Source organism: Falco naumanni, chromosome 8 (genome assembly GCF_017639655.2).
Source record: "Falco naumanni isolate bFalNau1 chromosome 8, bFalNau1.pat, whole genome shotgun sequence".
Taxonomy (NCBI): Eukaryota; Metazoa; Chordata; class Aves; order Falconiformes; family Falconidae; genus Falco; species Falco naumanni.
In genome coordinates this window covers 17,665,030-17,688,273 of record NC_054061.1, presented here as the reverse complement: position 1 = coordinate 17,688,273, position 23,244 = coordinate 17,665,030, and the positions used below count along the sequence as shown (strand labels likewise).

Sequence of the window (23,244 nt, the reverse complement as noted above, 5' to 3'; positions counted from 1 at the left end):
TGTTTTCATTACCTCTTCAAACAAGTGCTGTATTTCATGTGATAACCAGGACTACATATAACATTTTAAAAAGCTGTGCTCCTTCCTGCCCACCACCCAAAAATTTTAGATAAAAATCTATGTGAGAAAATGAGTTAATTTTATTTCAGTGGTGTCGGCTTGACTGATATGGTTTTGACTTTTTTAAAAATATCAGCATATATTATCAACTTTGTCTATACCACATACCTATACCAATACATACAATATACCTCATATTTTTGTACGATCAGAAAAGCTAAGTTTAAGAAAAATAGCACTGTGAAAAACCAAATTTGTATGGTTCTGCACTAAAACAAATTCCACAAGAAATCTCAAGTTTTTGCTGAAGAATATTTAGACTTTGAGTTTTCCTTTGAAATGGAAATGCATCTTACTGACCATTTCTATCAACAATGTAAGTTACAATGAGAATAAGTGTTAATTGTAGCAAAAAATAACTACCAGCTACAAAAGAAAGCAAACATAACTTGGCAGAATGATTCATATTATTTAAAGTAGAAAGTCAGATCTTTCCCTATGGTAGCTGGGAAAAATTGTATTTCATTTTCATCATGGTTATGTTTGGGTTAGTAAGAAATTAGCACAATGAAAACGACCTGGAAGTTAAATGGCTTCAGAATTCGCACATAATGTTCTCACTATAAAGTAAAACTATTTTTGCTACCAATTTGGAAGCAATTTAGTTTTATAAATATGTAGCTTTTAATTACCTATTAAAAACACCACTTCAATAATTAATGTTAATTTTGTATGAACCACAGCAGTATTTTTAACTAGAAACTTGAATATCCCTACGGAAAATAACTAATATGCAGTAAATCAGAGATTAAGACAATCACTTTTTACTTTATAAATTTGAAAATTGCATAAGGTGATTTATGTATTGAATTTAGAAAATCTAACCTTCAAGAGCCACGTATGGAGTAGAAGGGTATATGCTGCTTCTGTGTAATTCTCACAATCTAAATGAAGATCTCGCAATTTATACAAATATCTGTTAGAGGAGAGAACAGGAATTATACTAGATATTGACATGATGGGAATACTGTGTCAAAAAAGTTCTAGATAAACTCTGCAATGGAAACTTCATGGATTCCACGCAGTCACTACCCGAAGAGTCTTCAAGGACACTCTGGGAGGGGTTAAAGCTCTGTGCATTTGTTCAGACGTTTCTGTGCTCTCTTTGTATGCTGAAACGTTGTGCTCAAAAGGAAGAGAAAGAGGTGACCTTCCGCGAACTGCTGTTAGCTCCCCCTCCAGGAGGAAGAGGAAGCCTAAGTCAGAGCTCTGAGTCACGATCTCTGGACCGTTAGTAGATACAGCTGCCTTTCTCTGTAGCACTTCTCAATTGCATGTACACACTTGTGTAGATAGATGCACACGCAACAGGTAACGCAAGGTAAAGGAGAACACAGACAATACCATCCCAGAGAGACGATGCAAGGGCAGAAGAGTTGTTGGAAATTATGCGTTGCTGGTGTTGTCCTTGATCCCGAGGGCAGCACTGCTGCTACCAGCACAACCATTTACCATCATGTGACTTAAGTCACATCTTTTGCAGCAGCCAAAAAGAAGCAGCGCGTCCCATCTTTTTACACACAACAGGAGTTTTGACACGGGAACTTGGACACGTTGCTGTAGCAGTTCAAGGCTTTACTGTTCCCAGTTGTCAACCCAACTGAAAACGTGTCCCCCTCAGCAATGCCCACCGAGGGAGCATTGTTTCTCCCTGGTTACTCCAGCTCATAGCTCCAGTTTTAGCTCTGACCCACCTTCAGTGCTTATTTTAGCTGAGATTCTGGCCTTTGTCCTGCACTGGCTGAGGCACAGGTGGTTCTGCAGATTTTGCAGAATGATAGGAGAGGCAGGAAATAGTGAACTTTTGAACAGCAAGACTTGCTGCAGCTCATATGCAAAACTCTTGGAGACAATAAGAGGCCATGTCACATCTGAAAGAATTTGCCAGCGTAGCTATAGCTCTTACAGAAAAATGCTTCACTAGTAATTCTGCATTGCACGTAGTGTTGCATATTCGAAGAGACTTGGCAGGCTGAACAATTCTACAAAACTTGAAAGTTTTTTTTCTGCCATTCTAAATGCATGATACACCCCTCCATCAAACCTCAAATCAATCTGAATTTTCTTTATTTCGAACAATAGACAATGAACATTGAATTATTTGATCAACTCAGAGTTGGTTCTTGGGGAAAAAAATGCTGCTGCTGAATATATATGATAGATTCCAACTCACTGAATGCTAAGTAAACAATGGAGTAAGAATATAAATGAGGCCAGGGTTACAACAGACATCAAAGTACAATAAAACAAGAATTTATAACAATATTATTGCCCTCTCCAAAACAGATCCAACAGAACAACTGCCATACCTGATATACATCTCTTCACGGTTAATGTCCTTGTAGAAATTCTAGGGACACAAACATTTAAAAGTTATCTCCCAATGTCTTTTATTAAAACACAAAATAAAAATATATATGCTGAGGTTTTGCTTTTCTTTCTATTTGGGCAGCCTAAGGAATGCATTATTTACAGACTATCTTCACTGTAAACCTAGCACTACTACTACAATTAATATTTTAATTAGTTATTAGTATGTGATATTATTATACATATCTATATACACTTCTTCTGGTTCACTAATGAGATCATTAGTGAAAGTTTTCCTGCCTTAGAAGAGGAAAATACAGTTATCCAAATGCATTAACATTATAAATACATGCTCTGGTTACACTTGATGGCCAGGAAATCAGCTGGTATTTATTGAAGTTGATCTGTAATACTGTTGTGCAATACTTCTAAAAGGGCTAATTCCAGGAATAAAGCTCATTTTTTTCATCATAACACTTCTGTAGGTATCCATGTTCCTAAGGCTGTGCAGAATGTATGACAAGAATTGTGTCCTGAAGACTTGCAGGAATTGATACCACATTGTGCAGCAATTCTCCGATTACTGAGGAACAGAGAGGATGTGAGCACAATGAATATTAACCATGTTCTTTTTCCAGCCTTTAAAGTTGATAAAGGTTCCTCTTCAGCTTAGAGGAATTTCCTGGTGGAGGAATTTCTGTATGTGATATCCTCATTACAAAATAGGAATAAAAAAACCCCAACAGGGTGGCCTACAACCAGATCAGAGACTCAGATCTTCTTGGCACCTTACTGCCAGTGTAGCTTGCAGGTTTCTATCCCAGATTCAAAGAAAATAATTGTTGAGTTGCTAAAGCAGCAAGTGGCTTAGTTCCTCAAGCAAAACTTGCCTCTGGCAAAAGCCTGCTTTTATGTTAAGCCTATCAAAAGGTCAAGGTGCATGAGCAGTAGACTTCCTTACTTATCCACGAAATCGAAGTGGATAAAACATACAAACAAAACCAAAGAACTGAGTGGACATTGCTTTCTTGATTATGCATGCAAATAAATATGAAAATCTCATATGAAAATCTCATACGAATTATGTCCATGCAAATAAATACAAAAATCTCATGCCTCAGAGTTTAAATCAGTATTGAGCACTGTCCCCAGGAGGATTTATCTTCATTGTTAGTAAATGGATTCTAAAGCTCTTCCCCTTTCTCACACAAGAATTACAAGAGAGAACATACCAGTAAATTCACAGTGCAGCTCATGCGATTGTCCTTGCTTTCGTCATTCATCACCGTTCGGTAATCCAGCAGTTTCTCCAGGAGGCCTTTAACTAGGCTGACAAAACTTTCAACCAATTTAGAAATGCCAGGATACTGACACGCACACTCTGTAAGGCTGCAAACACACAAAAAGGTTTTTACAATACTGTGAAAATTAGTGCCCCATTAGATGAAAAATTGTTTGGACCTGAAGGCAAATACTGAATTAGAGCTAAAGCAACTGCAAAATGCTCTGAAAATTCCCTTTGTGGGTTGGTAATTTAGATACACAGAAGACAGATGGGATATAAATCAAAGCAAAAAATGAAAACTTGACTTTTCCTGTTTGAAAATGACTTCAAATTCAAGGGTATACCTACAATTTCAGAATGGAGAAACCTGTGTCAGTGGTGCAACTAACTCAAGTCCCTGGAATGCCACACTGTTGCAATGAACATCACACCTCCCTTTCCTCTGTAACTGTGCAACATAAAATGCATGCAACAATTATTTTCTTGTCTACTGTGTCTACTCACAGTTACATGTGAGTAGAAAGTTCGAAGTAGCATAAACTAGAATTTTAGGTCAAAATTTACGTCAAAAGATACATTCACTAACAAGATCTCAGCATTTGCTCTTAAGAAATAGGCAAATCCAAACAATAAACTTGCTGCAGATTAAAAAAAGCAGGTAGCCCTCTTTTCATAAAAATACAGGAAAATAAGTTTTATACATCATCATTGGATTCCAATTTACATTAACAAGGTATTAGTGTATGCTGTTTCTATGAAGTGCTGAAGTGATTTAGGAGTAGGTATTTCACATTACTATCATAGCCCTGGTTTCAAAGCTTAGCTGTTTAAACATTATCAAATGGTTACCAGCATCTCATTAAGGATTATTTTCTTTCTTTGCTTAAGAGTTTGTTTCCTCTGCTTAGCATTCTGGTTTTCCATTGGGATTCTCTCTGACAAACTGCATTTTTTATATATATACATACATATATACTCACATATATTTATAATTTCACATATATATATCCACACGTATTCTTATATATATTCACATGTGTATATATATTCATATATATGCTTATATATGTCCACATATATATGTGTAGGTGCATGTATTAGGTCTGGCTGAGTTAGCTCCCCCACAGCAGCCCTCACAGTGCTGTGCTTTGCCTTGGTAGCCAGGAAGGTGTTGGTCCCCCTCGTGTGTTGGCTACTGCTGAGCAGTGCTCCACAGCACCAAGGCTGTCTTCAAACCCCTCTCACCCCCAAAGGCCAGTAGGCTGGGGGTAGACCAGATCTTGGGAAGGGACACAGCCAGGACAGCTGACCCAAACCATCCAAAGGGATATTCCATACCATATGACATTTGCTCAGAAATAAAAGCTAAGAGAAGGGAGGATGACGAGGGGGATTCATTATTACATTTGTCCCAGAGCAACTGCGACACATAACAAAGACCTGCTTCCCGGGAAGTGCCTGCACGTCATCTGCTGATGGGAAATCGAGATATTTTTTTTTTCTTTGCTTCCACACACTGATTTTGCTTTTTCAAACTGCCTTTACCTTGACCCATGAGTTCTTTTCCATCTTATTTTCATCCTCCCCCCTCCCCATCCTACCAAAGATGGGGAGCAATAGAGTAGCTAGGTGAGCACCTGACATCCAAAGTCAACTCACCACAATGCACAAAGTAATTACACATAGATTTGGCATATCCTATTAATAACATATCAAAGTCACCACGTATTCTCACAGGAAAATAGTAAAAACAAATGAGCAATTGCAAAATTATCCCTGAAACTATGCTGTGTGCTTAAGCTGAGCAGTTTCAATGATATATCATTCTTAATTTGTGACCTCTTAGTGTTTCATTAACAGCACTCAATTTATATGCAAATACATTTAATAATTTATTATTAATCTTTAAGTACACTATTTTAAAACTTTCATTAAAAAGTATTAAGTTTTAATTAATTTTTCAATTAATTGCAAAAGTAATTTTTCACTCCTCAGAATTACTTAAGCTTTCTTCAGAAAATACATATTCATATTAACTTCAACTGCAAAGAAATCCTCAAAGCTTTGGCCTCGAATGGGACTTCAGCACAGTACCCAGTCTCAAAGTTCTAACTCAAAGTAAAAACAGCTTCTAATGTTTATTCCTTTGATTGTACAGCTCCAACAGAGTTATTTTGCCAAGACAGAGGGAGTGTGTACATGCATGTCTAAAAGATTATTTATATTGTACAAGATGTGACAGGAAGAGGCTAACAGATAAAAAGAGAATAATTTAATTGCTGTTTGACTAGGCTGAAACAATAATTGAAATATTTAAATAAATTATTGAAATGTGTCTTATGACATCAAATATGGCAAATGAAATGATAAATACTAAAGGGTCTGAAGAGCTGACAACTGACAGAAAAGGCTGTAGCACATTATATTTGTGGAAGAGAAAGTACGAAAGCCTCAGAACCATACAGGAGACTGGAATACTATACAGGAAAATAAGTTATTTTACCTATGTAAGTATCAGAAAGAGGATAAGATGCTAACAAAAGGAAGTACAGTCAACTTTTAAATGATATTATGAATTTTTGCCATAGGTTCAACTTGGATTGACAACAAACAAGGCAGAACTATGAACATTACTTGAATGTGAAATGAGCATGAGTCACCAAGACATCACGGTTCTTTCCAAAGCAACTAGCAAAACACTGACATAAAACACAAGCTATTGCTAGATTTCACTCAGGATACAGTACATAACTCCAGTCACTAACAAAAGATGAACTGGAAAACACACAGAGGAGAAATACAAAACAAACAGGAGAGAGGAATACCTGTCTCAAGAAGGAAGATTTTAAAAGTTGTCTTGCTCAGCTTTATACAATAAAAACTTCATATATACATAAAACTTCAGAAGATTCCACCCCCTTGGAGGGAGCAAGAAACTTCTAAATTTTTAAACAGAGCTTGAAAAAAATAGAAGCTTTAAAATAAAAAATATTTTCAATGAAGCTCAAGAAAAAGCTGCATAACATGGGACACTGCAATGATGGGGAACCAGAAAGCTTCCAAGTGCTTTTTTCTGTTGTTGCGTGTATTATTAGTAACTGAAACATGCCAGAAATCATTTTCTGAGCTTGAGGACAAGCAGCATAGCACAACTTGTATTCATATAGCTTGATCGTCCTCCAGTCCCCAAAACGGGGTAGCCTTGTCTATTCTGCCTATTGAGAACAGCCTCTCATCTGTTCCACGTTATCACAGCTTTTCCTTAGTGGGAAACTAAGGAAATTCATCATCCATTCATCAGCACAGGGCACAGCCCTGCACGGCACGTGCTAACGTTGAGGACTATGGACAAACACAAGGCAGTGCTTATACTTCTGCTGAACCTATTTAGTTCCGTACCAGCAGCCAAGCAGTGCGGGTAAGTGCTGGTTGCAGAGATGAGCACAAACTCATGACAGACACTGACTGCTGCTAACTATGTGGGTACAGGTGGGAATTGGAATTCCGCAGGAGCGCAGTTAGTCACAGAAAATGAGTTAATGAACATATGACCAAATGAATTAATCTGGAGACCAATTTAACTGGGTATCTATCCAGTTGGAAAAGGGAGTTGAGGACAGAGGCTTGAAATTCCTCCTTTGAAAGGTGTGAAGGTAGGAAGGTTAAAACCTAACCAACCAACCAACCAACCAGGTCCTACCCACAGACAGGTCACCAGCCTCTGCTTCAACTGCCCCTCTACAGGTACCGTTAAACAACTTCAAGGATGGAACAAAAAACATTATCTGGAGATGATATGAAGTGACATCTTTAGAAATACAGAAACCTTGAAGTCTTGTAGAATGTATCAAGGGAAAAAAAATGGATATTTAAAGAAAGAAAAGTAACTTGGAAAGGCAGAAAGATAAAAGGCTATGGTAGTACGTTTGATGGGACTACTTAACTGGACTGCCGAAAGATGGAGTTTAACTGGACAGGTACCAGTTCTCTAGAAAAGTATGTGAATGGAACAGTAAACTGCAAACAAGACCAGCAAGCAATGTTACATAGCTCAGAAAAGGTAAACTTCAAAGAGTCTCATATGCAAGATCTGAAGGAAGATTTTCTCTTTGCAATGATATAGTTCTAATACTGTTCCCATCTTCAAGACAATGTAGTCTTTTAATATAGATGTAGACGTTGTAGAAATGTCTAGAAATGTCTAGAAAACATTCCATATGATCAACTGAAACACTGGGGTTCAAAGAGAACACTGAAGGAAACCTGACAGCAGCTTTCAAACTTGTTAAAAGCTGCTGAAAAAAAAAAAAACAACAAACAACCCCAAAAACCCCAAACATCAAATTATTCTTTATGTCCCCTGTAGGTAAAACAAGAAATAATTGGCTTAAATTGAGGCAAGGAAGATTTATATGGACATTTTTTTTTTTTTTTTGGGGGGGGGGGGGGGGCGGGAAAAAAAAACCAAAACCAAAAAAAACCCCAGAGAACAAATGTTAAAAAAAAATTCAGAAAAAAACAACTTACTAGCAGCAAGGAAAGTTTAGCACTGCAATAAATGTCCATTGTGTCAGCTGAATGCCCAGTGTGAAAGATGATGAACTGTAGCGACAGTTCAGGCAGGCATCAGTGTTTAGGCTCTGCAGCAGTGGGGTCAAGAAAACTATGTATTTGCAGGTCTGGTTTTGGTCGTACCAAGAGCTAGTCTGAACATCTCTGGGTCACCTCTTCGCTGTCCTGAGGCTTGAAGCCAAACAGTAAACAATCCAATTTGAAAAATGTCTTTATTGCTCCGAGTTTACATAGTCATTGCATGTTAGGAAGTAAACGAGACATTTTTAAAACTTCATCTGTCCTTGCCAGTGTATCAATTTCAAATAGATTTATAGTGCTTGAAAAATGTCATTACTTGAACTTTTATCAAGCCTGCCTCTCTGTATTTTACCTGCCTCCTCACAGAACAGACAATAAAGAAACAATGAATATTTTAATTACATTTGATTGAAATAATATTTCTTTTAAATTTTACTATTTAATTAGAACATAACCACATATTATTCACATAAGATAACTTTTACATATTGTTATTTAATTAAGTAATTCAGTATTTTTTACAAAATTATTTTTTCACTGAAATTAAACATTTTCTGTTGTGGCATACGCAAAGATTTCATGCTTCACATGGTAAGGGATGTGACTTTGCAAAGATTGCCACCCCCTACACAAAAATACAACACAGACAAGGTAGCAGGCTTTGAGAAAGTAAAAATGTACCCATTCAATGTCACAAAGACTCTATCGATTTTGTCAGGTAGCCAAAGTGCTATAGAATTTTCATACTTAATAACCATTAGGTTATCAATGCCTGAGTCAGTGTATGCTGAGCGATGTACTTTCTCCCTGTTCCAGTCTAAGGCACAAAGCTAGGACCACGTTCACAGAGGGAGGTGCAAGGATTCCACCACTGCCCCATACCTCACACACAGCCTGCCGTGAGGGAAGACACAGCCATTAAGTCCAAGATTAAAACTGAATGTGGGCGGCCACGAAGAGAAGGAGATGTTATAGGCTTTGGGATTGTTAGAAATACAGAAATAGAGATGTTTTAATTAAACCATAGCACCCTGCAATATTCTTAATCCAGGATAGTAAATTTTTGTAAATTCAGAGAATAATCTCAAAGTTCAATCTAGACTAGAAAAGCAAATAAGACATTTTAAACACCTTCTTCTTAACAATGTGAAGTAAAACCAAGAAAGGTTATATAAAGAAAAATGGGAAAGACTAAAAAGTGGGGTGAATATTTAATTATCATTTCTTGAAAGTTATCCAAGCAGGGATTTCTTGGATAGAGAAATGTAGGTTAGGTATAATTCCTTCATAATTTAGCTGCAGCACAAAATACTCAAAAGCAACCAGGAAAATTATTTCAATGAGCAAAACTACAATTCAGACCAGGTTCACTGAAACAGTCCCTTCATTAAAACAAGCTGCTGAGATTCTGTTTGATTTTTAAGTGAGATTACCAACATGAGAAGTGGAAACAGTAAGATAAAAACACATCCTGAAGGCCTTTGTTATTCCAACACAGTACTTACATGGATTCAAACAACTGCATGTAGTGTTCATCACCTCGTCCTCCTTCAACCTCATGGTCCAACTTCAAAATGATTTCATTTTCAAACTAATAAAGAAAGAAAAATCAAAACATGGAGCAGGTATCCAAATGTCAAACATATTTCAATACAGCATCAAAATAATATCTCTGTATAGTTATATCACATATTCCCCAGGGTTAAACACTTGAATAACGCACATCCAACCATCTGTAGACAGCTGTTTCTTAGTACAAACTGATAAAATATCCTGAGGAATTAGGCTTAGAGTTATTTTATTTAATAAAAACAATTAAATATTATGGGTTTTCATAGAGCATCTCTAATTTGAAATGCAGGATTTCAGAGTAAGTAGAACCACCTTCACCCAGATAAAATAGGATCAATCCTACGGTATGCAATACCTCACTTAGTTGCTATTTGTTAGGTTGATCTAGACCCTAATTAGAAAACAGTGGCATATCAACAAAGACAACAAGCTATTTTTTAGTTAAGCACAATTCTTTCCCCTCTACTGCACTATTTCTTCAATTTTACTTTACAGTTATGACACCAGTTCATTTGGAGCCATCAGCAGCCTTATTTCTCTACTTGTAAGGTCAAAAAGTACCTTTTTCCCTGTCGGAACTGAAAAAGAATCTATACAGCCTGTGTGCATACAAAGAGAGAAAAAATTAAATATTGTTAATATTTCTCCACTGATCACACCTTGTTAGCTATTATTGATCAGCCATGTCTTAAAACTCCAAGGCTTCAAGGTCTCCTTGTATCCCAAACTTGGCTTGCAGAGAAACACTACATCCCAGTTCGCAGCGTCACCCTTGACAACTGGGCTAGGTCATTCCTGTAATGAATTTCTTGAATTTGGGTATCTGAAGATGTTATCTATATTATTTACTTGCTGCTTTTGTTACACCTTGTATCACTCTCTCATGTATGCTTCAGGTAGTTTTACATAATTGGGCAAGGGAACAGTATTTACAATATTCAGAAGAAGATAAAGCCAATTTTCAAAGTTTGTCACACAGGTAAGGAAAAAGTTATCTGGGAAAATGACAATAACCTGAAAAATTGCCATTACAAATACACATACAAATTTTCAGTGGCAATAGTTTGACATCTTTAAAGTGTAATAAACTCCCACATCATCTCTGGAGAATTTCTCAGTAATATACCATTAATATACCATAGTAATATCCCATTAGCTCTTAAAGAAATTGAAGTACATCCTGGATTATATTTTAACCACGCACACTTTGCAGGACCATACCTTAATTATATAAATGTTTCGGTATTACTGCAATATAAACGTACAACTGGAATTTGTCATTTCAAAGCCTTTGCAATGCATTATGCATGGGAAACTGCTTTATGATCTTGAAAGGGTTAATCCATTCCAACACATTTAGTTTAGAGTTTGTAATTAGTTTACCTTGTCTTTACCATATATTATGCAGACTGCATTCAGATCCAGGAAATTAAAACTGTAGAAACTGTAATACACACATATAGGTTCTTTGGGGTTGATCCCACACACACACTTCCCAAGAAGCTTAAAGCATTATCATTTCCATGTTTGAAATATATTCTCAAATAGTTGTTATTTATGTATCATAAACATAACAGAAATACAAAAGATTGTGTGTGTTTGTTTGTTTTTCCCAATATAAAATGAAAATATCAATGGAAAATTAGGGGAAAAAGATCCTAGTAACTAAAGTCAGTTGGAAATTTTTGGGAGATGGTTCCAAGGAAAAAGGAAAATATATCCCCGTTAATATTGTCCAGTGTAGACCCAGGCATTTTGAACCAAATTACTGGGTGTACTCATTGTTGCCCTTCCGAAACAACAACAAAAAGAAGTGTTCAAAAAATATAGTGTTTTAAAATAATCTGATATATCAATTGTCAATCTTGGAAACCAGAACAATAATTAAAATTAATGTAATTAAAATATTGCATGGCAAAAATAATTTAATTCAATAAGTTTAGCAGAAATAAATATTAATATTAAGATGCTGCAGGTTTTAAAAAGCTAAAAGAAAAAATCACTAAAAAACAGCCAGTCCATTAGCATATTTTTTCCCAAGCTTCAAATATTTTGTTGTGAAGAAGCAGGTATCTTTTTGCACCTGCAGTTTGGAAACTCAGCACAAATAAGTACAGCACCAATGGAAAACCCCTTCAAGGCACAGCCATTATTTATTGACTGGTTTCTAGCTCTAACTACAATGGGAATACTTTTAATATTGTCTTGTTCTCTAAGCCAGTTTGACTGTGTTCTGTGCTTAGCCTTTACTTTCATTGCTTCTAAGGCTCTTGCCTGATGATTTTCTTTGATATTTCATTCTTGGACATCTCATTTTGTTTTTTTATATGAAAACCTTAGAACTTATCAAAGCATTTCAAGATTCATTGGTTTGATTCATAGTCTGGGCTTTTAGCAATGCCAAAAGCCTGGACATACACTTTCACTAAGCTTCCATTTCATTTGGGTATGTCTTCTGAAAGGAAACGCAATACATGAATTTCAAAGTCTTAATGCAAAGTCATTCTTTGTTTGCATCCAACTAATTGCATCATGTTCAGATATCATCATATGAGAAAAGAATTTGGTATAGACTTGTAAAGAACAGTTACAGAATGACAAGCTTTTAATACCAACGCTTTTTTAAACTTTCCCAATGTGGCTGTCAATATCATCTTTATGCAGTCACAACGGACCTCAACCTCCTCACCCCAAGTTTTCTACTAAAATCTTTGAGTATCATATGAACACATTACTCAAATATGGCAAAAATTATATTCATATGTTTGCTACCCATTCACTGTAGAATTTCTCAGGTTTCATCTTCTCACAGCAACGACTACTATTCTGTACTGAGACACAAGAACTAGCAGGATTACTCAACCAGTACTCAAAGACAGCAGGAAGCCGTGCATCCAGCCCTGGATCTACTGGGTCATCCTGATGCTGCAAACTGCTCTTTAGGCAGAATGCTGAAGTGGGTCATTAGTTCTTTCAAGGAGCTTTGAAACAGTGTCTTGAGTGGTCTAGCTTCTGCACTTATCACACACAAAAGGAAAAAAATAGGTGCAGAAAATTAGGCAACACAGATACATTCCTCTCTTCTCTAGAAGGTGCAATTTCATCCACTTCCTATGCCTCAGACCAAATGAAAACAACAAAACCACAGCTGTAAATGTGTGAAACCAAAATTGTTTGTAGGATTATAATGCAGCACCAGGCAGCTATGCTTCAAATAGAAATATTGAAGCACTTCACAAGGGGTCAATATGGTACAGAAGAACTTGGATACAATTTGCGTAGACTGTACAATGGTGTAGAGAGGCGACTTCTCCAGCTCAGCACCAGGTATAGCATATTTTAAGACGGCTGAGTAGGAAAGTAATGTTCATGAAAATGTGAATAGCACTGCTTTAAATAGACAGAATAGTTAAAATATTCTGCTGCCTGGATGAAGGGGAAAACTAAGGAAAATATGTTGCAATTATCAGCAAGATGCCTACCTATAAAAGGTCATTGCTGAATATGAATTTGAAAACGTGTATAGTATACATATGAGGAACATTAACAGCAGTATAGGACTAACTCCAGCAGAACTGTGGGGCACGTAGTCGAGTATTTCAACAGAAGTTGGCAATAAATGGTGTATTGAATAGGCTGTACACTGCTCCTCAAAATACTTAATGAGTTCAGATCTCAGTCTCTATTTCAGAGAGATTAGTTCTCATAACGTTCTCAGAGAAATTGTTCAGTAGAAACAACAATCCCATTTTCTGATTTCAGTAGAAGGAAAAGGCTATTTATTTATTAGTACTATTTCTAAATACTTTTTTTCCAGGAGTGTCAAATAACAGGGAACCTTATTTTTTCTTTAAAGGCCATAAAGAATTTTGGTTTGTTAGGAGTACCAATACTTTGTGATCCAGAACAATTCTGTGTCCTGTTACTTGCAAGTTTTGCTGCTCTATATAATAGCTTTTGTAATTAGAATACAAATTAAAGATTAGTATTCTAATTACAAAATTAAAGATTTGTATTCTAATTACAAACTTAGCCAGTGTAACAGTACATACTATACCAATGATAGAAAATAAAGAGTCACCACTGAAATGTAGAGGAAACAGAAAAAACAAACCGTTCTGGCTGGTCCAGGCTGAATAAAGAAGTTTAAAGGGCTCAGAATCAATTTCTACGTGTGTTAGCGTATATATGTGTATTAGTAACATGGGAAACAGCGGTACACAGCAGTTTCAGGACAAGGCAATATTAAGCAAAAACATTCAGTCCAGTCATTTTCTAGAGCTGAAATCCATGGACTTACTGCAGTAGGACAGAAATCTGTGAATATGGTGCAAGTCAGGCACCTGCAGAAAATCACTCACCTCTTGAAACCTTCCTAGTACTTATTCAGTAGGTAGGGAATTGATTAGTTCTCTGAGGCAATAATTTTACAGATGCTGGATCTGAACAACAAAACCTCTTCCTAAGCATCTTTCCTGCAGTTTCTCAACAAGCTGCATAAAAGCCAGTTGCTTAAACCAAAATAAAGCAGCTGGTAGAAATATAACAAAAAGTTTTGATGTGTCTATACCAAAATTAAGCCCTGGAAAGAGTATTTCTCCTCTAACTTAAGCAGAGTGTGTCTAATTGTCATTGGCACTAATTTGGCTTTTAAGCCACTTGCTTATCTGTCTAATAGATCCAAGAAACCTCCACATCTCTGAACATTCTTCCATACCAAACCACAAAACGTCTCTGGTTTTTCTACATGGATCTGTCTGGAACACCAAGCCATACAAACTTGGTTTCTGCTAATGGGATGACCTCACATCCTTCTAAAATCCTTATGCATAATAAAATTTCAAGAATGAAGGGTAAGAAATATGTTATGAAAAGAAATATGGTAAGAAATAAAGAAATATTTAGAGCAATTATCAGTCACATGCCAGAGGAGCTTCCTAAGAACACCTGTATTCACTTATTTAGTAACCTTTTACAGTTGTTAGCTCAGAAAGATATGAGACTCCAATAGGTTCGCTAAGAATAAACATCTAGCTTCTAACTTGAGCAATAACTAGGTAAACCCAAGAACAAACCATCAGTCAGCACTATTTTCTGACATAGTCCGACAACAACCAGAAAAGAAAGCAAATTAAAACTTTCCCAGATAACTTCAGCAACTGGTGGAACCAATGAGAGATACTAAACTGAAAATACCAAACACAATTACTTATTTGAATAAAAATATAAACACAGATGAAATAATATTTCCTAAGCCAAGTTAAATCACAACATAACTTGAATCCATGTTTGATTAAATGATGTTTTCATTTCTTCTGCACAGAGCTAATTTATTATTATTATTATTATTTAGGTTTGCTTGTTTGGGAGGTTTTTTGAAGTCCTTCTAGCTTTTGGTCTCAGATTCTCAGTTATAAGAAATAGTACTAGGCTGCTTGATGATGTGTCTTGCTTTGGGAAATCTTAATAAAATGCACAACCCTATCTTTCAAGAAAAGATAGATTGTCTACAGTTGGAGGATGGGATGCTTTTAACATCATGTGTCCAACACACAGGCAATAAGCATCCCTTTATACCTGAAGGAGAACGGGATATATTTACAGGAATTTCTATCCAGAGCCACTGAACCTAATTTCAATAAATTGCCTTTCCAAGATTCCTAGTTCTTTGAGCTAATGACAGACGGAGCCTTGACAACTAAAATTACTAGATATTAATTATTTCCTCCCTACATCTTCAATTAAACTTAAAATTACAAGCTTATATAACATTAATTCTGTGTGAATGGAAGTTAAATGTGCAAATGAAAAGGAAGGATTGCAAAGAAAATGCCTTAGAATGCCACACACCTCTGTATAAATTCCATTCCATTAAATGTATACATATCTAGTCCATAGCTCTTGAGATAAGCAGCAGTGGAATTTTGTTTTCTCTGGGATTAGTTGGATCTCCTAGAAATAGCTAAATAAAATTCAATTCCTACTTGATAAATTCAAATATCTTCATATCCTTATTGCACACATTGTATGCATAAAGCAGGAGACAACCTCTTGAGGTGACACCACGATAACGTGTGTGCACACCCAGGATGGAGCAGTGCCACACAGCAGCCTCAGCACAGTAACACATCAGGTTAACAAAATCAGCTTTTTAGGTAAAGTTTATTAAATCATGTGGGAGGTACCAGACAAGCTCTAGATCCAGTGCCAGTAGAGACTCAACTGGTAAAGATGTCTCTGTGCTTTTCCTCCTTCTCTCATTAGAGAAGATTAGATTAGAAATAAATTATTTACTTTTAAAGTTCAGCAAAATTATGGTTTAATTGAATGTCACTCTAGGCTCCTGAGTGCCTAGGGCAGTCTTGAAATAACGTGATCATTCTCAAAATTTTATACTAAAGATTTAATACCCTTTATAACACTAAATGCCAACCTGTATATGAAAATTGTCCACTTGCAAAAAGCTGGAGTTCACATGTTTGTGTATCAAATAATTTTCTCTTCATATTAATTCTTTACCCTTTCTAATTAAGATGGTAATAATTTTAAGTCACAAAACTTAATGTGCCTTTCCTTTAAAATATCTATTTTTAAAAACAAAATTGCCAAACTTACAGGTGCAAGTTTAAGAAATACATGTTAATTACTTCATCCATAGGAAAGGGGAGAACAAACCCTACAAGTCTTGACTAGTAAATGATTGCAGTTGCTGAAGTTGAATGTTATAATCCAATGAGACTCAGCTGTTCAGTTATGAAATAGTTTTGGTGCCATCTGATAAAAAATATTTTATTTGCTCATGTTTAAGCTGCAACAATGAACATCTTTGCTTCCCAGCACCGAAAAAATATCACCTGAAACTTATCTATATTAGCATTAATAAGTCATTTAAGGGTGACCTAAGTGTCTGGCCCCATCCAGGCTCCTAAGCTGTTGTTCTTGTTAGTCGGCCAGTATGACTGATGAGTGTTCAGGATTTTTGGTCTGTACAGATCGGTGCATCTCTCCCAAGAGATGAAGTATAAGCCAAGAGCAAAAAAACATTTTTAAGGCAGCAAATATAGGACTATTAGGACATAGAACAGATGCACAGAAGCAAAGTGATTTTTAATCTTGGCCTTGAACCAAAAGCTTTGCACTGGGGAACACAGACCAAAATGGAAATTCCATCTGCTCATTTGTTCCACACTTTGTCGACACAGAAATGCCCCACATGATTTCAAGTATTAAACATCGCTGGGTACATGAGCAAGATATTTATATTTACTTTCCTATGAAAGTCTAAAATTATGACTTTTTGTTTGCCAGTTACTATGACACAGATTGTTCTGAATTAATTGTTTGTGTAACTACAAAGCCTGAATCTCCAATTTCAAATTTCCTCTGAAAGGCAGCATGCAAACATAGAATAAGGTGAGCCCATGCCCAAAGAGCTTGCAGAGAATAGAAAAGTCAGCTAGGAAAGAAGCTGGCAGATACTCAGTGCCCAGGTGGCCACAGCAAGCCAGATCACATTCCCAAATGTCCTGTCCCACCATCCCTATTTCTATTGCATCAACAAAAAATATTTAATGCTTGTGATTTTAAATCCTTTTCAAAATGACAGTAGAAAATGTTTTAGGAATATCAGTTCTTCACAGTGGTGTTTTTTCTCATAATAAATATTGAAAAAAGTTAGAGTTTCCTAAGAAATCTGGTAATACACAATAAACTTTTCATTGCTACATCTGTCAGATATGTATTAAAAATTGGAAGTTGTGGCTTATCAGTATCTATGTCACAAGGATGGGATATAATGAAAAATTTAGATTAGAAAGGACCCCTAGAGGTCACTGAATTCTAACTCCTATTTAACCAAGGGCTGAATTAATGTCATGTCCTGCTGCTCAGAATATTTTTCAGTAAAATTTTGAAAGTTTTGATAAAGATCCTTCAAACTTTCTGAGCCCCTGATCCAGCACTTTATTCTTGTCTTGATGAAAGTTTTACTTAAGTCCAAGTAAATCACTAAGGAGAGCCTACATTCACTTGCAAAAGAACTATTCCTTTGTTCTTAATATTTCGGATTTTACTTTCTTTAGGAAAAAAAGCCCACACCACACATTTACCAGAAATAAAATGAACACATGACATTTTTAATGAATTTTCAGAGTATTTTTAATTACCTTTTTGAATTCTCCTGTCCTTTGATATTCACACAGCATCATGTCAAAGAAAATTGGGATTGTGGCTTTTCGTAGTTCAACTTCTGGAATAAGAGTCATTTCCAAGATGGGTCCAACCATCCCCGGAATAAAGCAAATTTTATTCTGGCCTTAAACAGAAACACAAATCAGGTATTTGAGAGGAGAGAAAAAAAAAACCCAATATTTTTAATAGGAAAACTTTTAGGACTTGCAATAATTTAAAGCGGTGTTTTAAAGTATCTGTGCTGATGAAGTCTTATGACTTAGTCACTCATCTCTATTCTTTCTCAAAAACGGAAAGCATGTTAATGGATACAGTCTCATTCTAAGATGCCAGAATTCAGTGCCAGAAATAAGCATATATGCCAGCTGAGTTGACATTTTCAGTGAACATTTCAGTTTCTCAGCTTTTGACATCTTTTAAATACTGAGAGTAGAAGGCAGTAAAAAACCCTAAGAATGTCCCCAATTCTATCAGTAGGACAGCATCACACAACAATGTCACATGGTGTAGCCTTTCTAGCTTATGAAGGAGAAAAATGTTACTTGCTTTCAGATCTGAATAACATAAAATAATGCAACCAATACAACAAACCAACCAAAGCATCAAACATTGGAAGCAATAATAGAAACACTAGCTATTACAACTCAACTCTTAAACCCACACAAAATTATCTTGTAGCACAACTGTTCCATCAGCTGCCAGCGAAAATCCAAATCTGCATAAACAGCCAGATCCAAGATGTTCTTCAAATGTTGCTTGTTTCTTGGGGAAGAAAAACATTTGCTATGTGGAGCAGACCACCAGCAAAATCCAATGACCTGTGTAAGAACGTCAATACTGCCCAAGGCTTTTAAGGAGATAAAAAATATTCTTATAAGTAGGTATGACCACACTTGTTCTGTAATTAAAAAGGATTCTGATTTTCCTCTTATATGGGTGCCATACTAACTCTAAGCATAACTGAACTGACTTCAACAGTTTTATGCAACATTATTTTTTCTTCCACTCATGTTGTTTAAAATCTTTATTAATCCTAGTTAAATCAGTAATGTCAATAAGATTGAAAAGAATCTTACGACTGAGTAACTTCCAACACTTATATGTATTAGGCCTTAGAGGTCTGTAATTTTTGAAAACCATAGAAATTCATGTGTTATGTAGCTATCCATTCACCTCTATAAATCTTCACTTTCCCAAGCAATCCCCTAGTATGAGTAGAAAGAAGAAACTTATAGCTAAATGATAGCAACACTTATTGCTCGACTGAGAGACTAACATCACAGTTATAACCAAAAGACCTTAACACACAACTTTAAATAAATACATAAATAAAAATATTTTTAAAATTAAAAAAATTATAAAGCTTTTTGAAGATAATCCTGCCATCAGCAACTGTTATTTCCATTTCAGAAATCATGAGTAACATTTCCTCAAACCTTAAATGACTGAAAAGGACAAAGGAAGATACTCTGCCCTAGAGAACATGGCAATTTTATTTAGAATTTGAAAGGCACTACAGAGGTCACGGTATGAGATTCTTTGACATGCATTTGCCTGTTTCAATCTTGTATGTTTATCCATCAAAAGTGGTTTATACTTCAGATGTCCTACTGCTTTTCAGCAGGCAGATTCCTTTTTATTAAAGCTACAGAGGGAGTCTGAAAATTATAGAAAATAAATGGAAGGGGCATTATTTATTAAGAATTATTGCACATTAGTTTGAAAAAATTCTCTCTGCCTCACTTTTTCCATTTGGTATGTAAGAATATTATTTAAATAAATTAACAATGCATGTGGATATCAGAAAACAATATTTTGGTCTTCAACATTATGCTAGACAAAACTGTTAAAGGTCCTTACAGTTTTAAAAAGCCATTGTGTTTACTGTCTTTGACATGGACTCTCAGATTCAGCTTGAGTAGGATGCAAACAGGAAAGCTCAAATACGCAGATCTCTTGTACTTTGTAGTAAAATGAAAACTTGAACTTTTATTTTAAGAAACAGATGTTAATGGTTCTAGGATCAAAAGTTAAATTGAAAAATTTTAATTCCAGATTTACACCTAGCAGTATTAAAAAGGACAACAATGGTGTTAAATTAGAAAGTGAATGACCATGCTGAAAACATGTTTGAGAGCTCACCATTTCATCAGCAAAAGTATCAAAACCTTTAAAATCCTGACTGTGTATTTTTGATACACCAGAGTATACTGATGCATAATTTTTTTTCTACTAAAAAATAGTAAAAGAAATATCTAAGAAAAGAAAGATTGAAAGGGGTATATATCACAAGAAGGAGTATGTACAACGTGATGGAAACATCTGAAATCTCCAGGCAAGCACTGATACACTGGCACACCTAAAAACTAGCAAGTTTAACAGAGATCATAAAGAAATTTCACACATCCTAACATAAGAACTGAAAAAAAAATTCCAGGGTAAAACAAATAGTCTACATAAGTTTGGATAATAATAAACCATCCCTTTCAGTGCGTTTTGAAAATCACAGCTGGCTTCTTTGTTTAATAATATAGGGTAATATTATGCCTCTCCATAGCTTAGTTTACCTCGCAACATTGCTGAGTCAGAGGTTCACACACTGCAAAACTTACTTGACCAAGGCAGGGTAAGAGGAAAGGTAGTTAGTAAAATGTAAACACACTAAGGGGAGAGTCAGGGAATTCCTCTTGCCTCTGCAGCAAGCATTGACACCCCATGAGGGATGAAAATGTCCCTGTTTGGAGATAGTTTCTTAGCAATAGATGTGGTATATTAGGGAGACGGGGAGGTTTGCTGCACTACATTGTATTTATGAATAAACCAGCAAATTACGTGGAAGAAGAAAGCATACAGCGCACCACGCACATTAATTCTGTACGTTGATTTCTATACAGAATAAGCTATATGCTTGTTCCATGCTCGAAGCTGAAGAGCTGTCCTTCAGTGTTAACGCTGACACCATCCCACTGGACATTCCATTCCAGTATAAATTTCTGAATTTTTTTTTCAATGAAACAAGCAGTGGATTCAGTTGCAATTAAGCTCCTTTGCCTACTCACCAAGTTTGTACCACATGTCACGGATAGCAAAGCCAATTAAACGTCTCATATCTCCATATCTAGGAAAAAATATAGAAGGTATTGTTATCATTATCTTTATCACCATTTTACTACACAATAAGAGACATAAGCTGAAGTATACATTTTTGCTTACTTGTTCTGGATTTTGTTGTATTTTGCATGGGAAAAGTTTTCTAGCTGTAGTGAATCTTGGGTAATAAAAGCCACAGCCAAATGAAAATAGTTGTTCCAAAGCTGTAAATTGAATATAAGGAAATTATAATAGTTTTGAGAAAAGCAGGAATAATATTAAGCTACGCATAATGCTGAATAATTTACAAAACCAAATGATGCAAGCAGTATAAGATTTTTGTATTATGCAAAGATGTACATCATTAGCATTATGCAATTAGCAGAAAAGACAGATGAATTTTAATAACCACCACTACACACTTGCTCTTAATATTGCACAGCAACTGAATAAATATTGCTAAAAAAAGATTCATATGAAATTCATAGCTAACAACATTAAACCATGAACCATAGCAGGACTAGTGAAATACATTACATGCCAGTGAATCTTAACAACCTGGAGCTAAAGGCACCCAGTGTAATTACACTGTATTTGAGAACTACTTCAAAAGGTATCTACTGTCACTTCTTTGGATTCTAATTCAATCACGATTTGTGTGAAATTCCACTATATGTTAAGAGCTGTCTACATGAAACAAGGACAAAATACATCCCTAAATAACTACTAATAGTACTGAGTCATGTACTTGAACTAGAAGAAAAACCCATGTATTTCCAGTGCACAGCTCGCTCTTTCTGAAAGCAAATTACTTGTTCCTCAGACAATCAAAATGAAGTACTTCTTTCACATGCTAGAGATGGAAAGGGAAAAAAGAAACCACTACAAAACACAAATTCAAGGAAGTAAATACTATTCTCAGAAGCTTCTAAGCAGTCAGCAATAGCTTTAGACATTTCTTTTAAAAATATAGCTGCATCTAAAAATATGCATGGTGGGTAACAATGAGACAGTAGAAGGGCAATGGTAAATGTATTCAGGATGGAAAGAAACCATATAGCATTATTACAGAGCTCTTAATTTTTGTGGTGTAATACAACCCTAGATTGGGAACCCACACCAAACAGCCTGGAAATAGTGTTTCATCAAAAACTTAACCGACCTCTGGCCTTTATAACCTGGAAGCCCCTCTTGTGCACAAATAACCAGGAAAAATAGAGTAACACACAGAGACACACACAAAACCCCAGATATTTCCCAGACAACATAAAGTTCTCAAACATCCTCTATAATATGAATTTAATTTATCCCACCCTTCGAGGCCCAGCTAAAGCTCTCCTTAGCAGGCTTGCTTATTTAAAAGCCCTTAGGAGGGCTGTTTCTGTCTCCAAGTATTTACAGTCCAGGGAGCATAGTTAACCCTGGTGCAGACACACAGATTCCAGTAGCATTTCATTGGAGACAGTTATTAATGTTACATATTACACCATTCAAAGATGCTCCGAATTCACCCAAACGAATCACAGCCTTATTAAAACCTACATTTTTATATGAGCACTAGTAGGGCAGCACCTTTTTCCCCCTTAATGCAAATATTTAAATTATGTTCATATCTAATTTTTGACAGTATACTAGTAGTAAATACTAATTCCGAGCCTTTTCCCCAGGATAAATGATATTTATGCCCTGAAAGGACTTATCAATGATTTTAAAAGATTAATTTTACCAATTTAGAGCTTTCAGTCCCTTGAGAAGCTGTATATATTGGTGTGAAGAGAAGATACTTTGCATATGTCAATTACGCCAGCAAAATGAATAATTTCTCAAATCATTCTAGCTTATGGGGAGAAAAATGAAGCCTTATTACTGCAGTTAACTATCTATTTATTCATTTAATAGCTCCAAGTTCAATGCCACCTTTGTCAGAGTCACACTCTAAGGACTCAACATCCTTATTTATAAAGTAAGTTGCCTTTCATCCTCAGACTACCCTATGACGGCTGAAAAAAATACGATACTTTGCATTTCAATAGCAGATCCAAATTAAAGACTCGCAAGCTTTTAAGTACCAAAACTAACTTTAA

The 23,244-nt window shown here is 35.7% G+C and overlaps 1 protein-coding gene across 2 annotated transcripts in view; it reads right to left on the bottom strand.

Moving 5' to 3' along the window:
• DOCK2 (dedicator of cytokinesis 2) overlaps positions 1-23,244 on the bottom strand; it is a 197,882-nt gene that overhangs the window by 27,395 nt on the left and 147,243 nt on the right. For both annotated transcript variants that reach the window (XM_040604553.1, XM_040604555.1), the window contains exons 31-37: positions 21,284-21,384; positions 21,130-21,188; positions 18,046-18,194; positions 9,814-9,899; positions 3,663-3,819; positions 2,430-2,470; positions 946-1,036 (exon numbers count right to left, since the gene is read on the bottom strand). In XM_040604553.1, coding sequence (XP_040460487.1) covers positions 946-1,036; positions 2,430-2,470; positions 3,663-3,819; positions 9,814-9,899; positions 18,046-18,194; positions 21,130-21,188; positions 21,284-21,384 — 684 coding nt within the window. The remainder of the gene's footprint in view (positions 1-945; positions 1,037-2,429; positions 2,471-3,662; positions 3,820-9,813; positions 9,900-18,045; positions 18,195-21,129; positions 21,189-21,283; positions 21,385-23,244) is intronic.